Source organism: Frankliniella occidentalis, unplaced genomic scaffold (assembly GCF_000697945.3).
Source record: "Frankliniella occidentalis isolate FOCC.00 unplaced genomic scaffold, Focc_3.1 Scaffold19, whole genome shotgun sequence".
Lineage (NCBI taxonomy): Eukaryota > Metazoa > Arthropoda > Insecta > Thysanoptera > Thripidae > Frankliniella > Frankliniella occidentalis.
Genome location: NW_026267149.1, coordinates 2382136 through 2386514, shown reverse-complemented (window position 1 = coordinate 2386514; position 4379 = coordinate 2382136). Strand labels below are relative to the sequence as shown.

At 42.0% G+C, this 4379-nt stretch overlaps 1 protein-coding gene across 5 annotated transcripts; it reads left to right on the top strand.

The window, feature by feature from the left end:
* Positions 1–1789: 1789 nt before the first annotated feature.
* On the top strand, positions 1790–4224 carry LOC113214683 (uncharacterized). Of its 5 annotated transcripts, none has more exons than XM_052264449.1 (4): positions 1790–2013; positions 2214–2278; positions 2518–2733; positions 2813–4224. In XM_052264449.1, exons 1-4 carry the CDS (start codon positions 1971–1973, stop codon positions 3206–3208), a joined length of 720 nt encoding a protein of 239 aa, XP_052120409.1. In that variant the 5' UTR covers positions 1790–1970; the 3' UTR covers positions 3209–4224. The 5 variants fall into 5 exon arrangements, with proteins under 5 accessions (XP_052120409.1, XP_026289916.1, XP_052120410.1 ...); XM_026434146.2 differs by having other exon boundaries at positions 1791–2013; positions 2092–2405; XM_026434131.2 differs by lacking the exon at positions 2214–2278.
* The last annotated feature ends 155 nt before the right edge of the window (positions 4225–4379 follow it).

The window sequence follows — 4379 nt, the reverse complement described above, 5'->3', positions numbered from 1 at the left end:
AAGGTGAGCAAGACTGAAACCCAGATTCAGAGGCCTTACCATCAGCGGTACGCGGGATTCGAACCCACAACCACGAGCGCCGAGTCAATTCGACAGTTACAGTGACCCTGCCACCAAAGCTACCCAGCCAACGGAGGTGAGCCGTGTTCCAATTCTACTTGAACTTCAGGTCGGCCCTGAGGCCTTGCGCTAACACTAAGCGGAAAGCGAAAAATGTTGCCGAGCCTGGAGTCGAACTGTCGACCTGCGACGCTCTGGGCGGGTGCTCTATCGGCCTGCCGAAATGGGGCTTTCTCGGGGCGCCCGGAGCGCAGGGCCGCGCGCCCTGCCAATGGGCTTGCCTGGAAACCTGTGAGTCTAAGTGCCGACCTGGAGTGTGGTCCGGTGGCGCAGGCGGTTGGATGCCGGCTCATGCAACAACTCGACTGATTGTCGTGGGTTCGACTCTTGATTTTATGGGGTATTATTTTCACTTTTTTTATTTTTTACCCCAGGGGATGGAGACTAGCCAGGAATGTTCGGCTTACGAATATGAAGTGCCCTGCAAAGCCAGGTCGCTGTAAGCTGAATAGTTTTCGAGAAATCGGTGTTCTACGAATTTGCCCTTAAAACCCTACTTTGAAACGATATAAAACTGGTTTCCCGGTGCATGAGGTGATCGCCCACCTCAGGATCCGTTCAGTTTTACTAGAGTAATCTACAGCCGAAATCTGGACGCTGTAGCTCCAATAGGTCCAGAGCTAGGGCCGATTTGCGTTGAAATTTCTGTCACGGAGCGGCCGAACGGGGGCACTTCGGTTTCCCCGGGCCGGAGGCACGGGCGCCTCGCCGTTTGACGGGTCTGCGAAGCCATGCCTCTCATATCGGTGTCTGATAGCACCGTTGTGCGGTTCGATAGCTCAGGAAGTTCCGTGCTGGATCGCGGCTTGTTTCGGCTTTCCGTGTCCTACGTTCGACTTTTGACTTTTGGGGGTATTTTTTATTTTCTTATTTTTTACCCCATGGGATAGGAACTATCAGGGAATGTTCTGGTTTCTGGTTTCCCGATGCGCGAGGTGATTGCCCACTTCAGGATCTGTTCAGTTTTACTAGAGTAATCCACAGGCGAAGTCGGGGCTCCAATAGAACCAGAGTTAGAGCTGATTTACGTAAAACTTGTGTCACGGAGCGGCGGAAAGGGGATTTTCAAGCTCTCCGGGCCTAGCTGCGCATTTACCTATCCCGTTTACGGCATTTACAGCATTTAATGCGCATTTAGTGCGCATTACGCGCATTTAATGCGTCATCAATGTGTGACCTTTAATGTGCATTTCAATGCGCATTGAAGCGCATTTAATGCAGTGGCGCTTCTGAGCCGCAGTATCAAAAACGATATGGGCGGTGCAATTGTCTCATTTCGCTTCTAAATAGTGGAAATTTTACTCTTTGAATATCACATCAACAGAATTTGTACTACCCCTGAACACCCTAAAAATCGGGTTCGAAATAGGCCCCTGGTCGCCTGCAGACTCCCAAATAGGCAACTTGCCCGCACGACTGCAAGCAGTAATGAAGGAAGGGGTCTATGCACCACCTTGTATAGTGATGTTAAAGTGAGGTGTCATCTGCCTTTTATTTTATTTTTAAAAAATGTGGTGGTAGTTCCCTGGTCCCTGTTCCGAGTAAAACGGGGGAAATGCCAGACAAACTTTCTCATACGCGTGCTCCAAAATAATTGCCTAGCCTCATAGGAAGCCCCATTTGATGCTAATCTGATTGAGAGAATGTGGATTGCTTTTGCCATTGCTGTTTGTGATCAGACAGACAGATCAGTGGATGTGTCGTGATTGTAAACATACAGCAGAAAGCAGAAGCATTCTCAGTTGTGGCGAAAGTGTGTTGGGGATTCGGTGACGATACGTGAATTTTTTCTGGTTATTTTCATCCTCCTTTAGAATTTTTTGACATAATTTAAAGAAGCTGATTCGCAAATGAATGTCCGCTTTCGATCGGCAGAAACAAGCGGCTTGTCGTGTAGGTATTGTTTGGACATTACTTTTTGGGGGTATTCACCTCTCTCAACTCATAACTTTTTCTCCTTTGGGAGGATAGGTTTTGTCCCCGTGATAAAAAAATGTAGAGAACACACTTATCCTGAGTACATATAGATACGTACTGTGAATGTTCACGTGAAACGACGTTATATTGGCTCTGCTTTTGTGTACCCAAATTAGGCTCTCTATGTGGTACTACTGTTGATTTTCCTTGGGAGAAGTTGTTGCAAAGGAAAATAAATTGGGTAGGATATCATTCAATTTGTACTTTTGCTTGGGAGAATTCTTTGACTGCTGTAATGTGGAGTAGAATTTTCATCACTTCTACAAATTTAACAAAAGTGTCAATTCTGATAATCTAATACTATTACTGTAAGTTCTATATTTTTCCCTTACAATCAGCTTTTATGAAGCTATTAAACTGAATTGTGTTTCATTACCATCTTAATTTTCTTCTCAAATTTCCTTTTTTTATTTCTTGTAGGTACCAGAAATGGCTTTAAGTCATTCTGACATCCATCATGATTCTGACCTTGATACAATTCAAGATGAATATGAAAGAGTTCGTGGTGAATTTGAGAGACTCGGCTTCCCAGCTAGGCTCCCCATCTCAATCGCAGATTCTGGTGAAAGTGAGTCGTGGGATATGATGCAAGATGTTGAGCTGGAGGAATTTGATTTTGGACCCTCCTCACCACCTGTAAGAACCCTTTGTCATTTGAATATCCTCCTTGGTTTTAAAATATCTTATTTTAATAACATAATTTTGGCTGTTTCAGACTGATTTGAGTGAAGGAGAGCTAGAAGAAGTCATGTTGAATGGAGGCATATTTAATTGGCAGCAACCCAGTATTAGCAATGACATTATGGCTCTTGAAGATGAAAGTGAAAGTAGTGAAATTGATGATGAACTCATGGCCTCCCGATCAGAGTCATCATTATCTGGGGACAGTGACGGAAGTCCGAGCACAATTTCCCCCTCTGCCTTGAGTCCAGTGTATCGTGACAGCCCTGATAGTATGGGAAGGTCAGATTGTGAAAATCATCCCATTAGTCCTTGCCATTCTCCCTGTTATTCAAGACCTGGAAGCCCTTGGCCAATGTTTGCTCGACCATCCTTCAAGAAAACTAGAAGTCCATTCTGGACTACTTTTCGTGTGCGAGAATTTCGCTGACTAAGAAGTTCTAGTTTCTCACATACTACTCACTATTTTCTTGTTTGGATCTCAGATGCATTTCGTAAACATAAAACCCATATCCTATTACTGAAATGTAAAATTAAATCAAGCAGACTATTATTATTTTTTTATTTTTTTTTCATATCAAATACATTCGAGGATACTTGTAGTTGTAAAATATAATGTCATGCTTTTGTTGTAGAAAGGTAATGGAAAATGAATTCTTTTTTGCCGTCTGTGTGCACGCACACTAAAGGTGGCCCTCCAATAAAACCTGGAACCCATCATCCATCACCCATCATTTCAGATTGTGCTGTTATTGATGCAGCCCAAGTTTTGCTAAATGTACTTTGGAAGTATAGTATTAATGCAATAAATGCATTTTCACAAATTATGAACATGTTTGAGTGACCATATACAGGTCTAATCATCAATAATTGGTTCTTATGGTTCCCTCATGGAGGCAACCACCTGCAAAATTTGTGAAAATCTATTTATTGCATTACTTAACTTCCATCTTACATTTAGCAAACTTGGGCTGCATCTATTGTAGCAAAATATGAAATGATGGGTCATGTGTTCCAAGTTTCATTGGAGGGCCACCTTAATTTTGTATTAAAATTGTAGATTCATCATTACTTTCTGTAATGATCTGCATACAATCCTTCATCTTTTCAATCTGATAAGCTTTGCAAAAAAATTAGAAGAGTATTTTTGTGCAGAAGAGGGAGAAATGTTTAACTCAAAAAAGTGTGTTTTTATGAATGATGTGAAATACTAGTCATTATGAGTTTATTTCATTGGTAAAATGCTTAGGTATTTCTCTAAGATCATTGTATTTCTTTTTATTGTTTATTAGTTTAGAACACGTTTTTTTCATACATGTTTTCATATTGCTTCATATCTTTGCATTATTGTGACATAATATTGGTACTTACGTGGAGTAAAAGTAGTATCATGACGTGTTGAACCTTAGGTTGGACACTTGTGTTTTGAGCTACGGTTACATGGAGGGACTCTTCAAAATTTAATTCATTCCCCTGTTAGCTCTCATGCTAGTGGTTTGTGAGTAAAGTCAACTTTCATTCATTGCAATGTCGATTTTTTGAAAGTTAATTTGAAGTATCTGTAATCTCTACTAAGCGAGAGAGAGAGAGAGAGGGGGGGG

Excerpts from the sequence above, each read along its gene's own strand:
- LOC113214683 (XM_052264449.1), top strand. The coding sequence starts at position 1,971 with ATGAATGTCCGCTTTCGATCGGCAGAAACAAGCGGCTTGTCGT. Across the intron at positions 2,014-2,213 it reads AGAAACAAGCGGCTTGTCGT|GCTCTCTATGTGGTACTACT; the intron begins GTAGGTATTGTT and ends TACCCAAATTAG. Across the intron at positions 2,734-2,812 it reads TTGGACCCTCCTCACCACCT|ACTGATTTGAGTGAAGGAGA; the intron begins GTAAGAACCCTT and ends TGGCTGTTTCAG.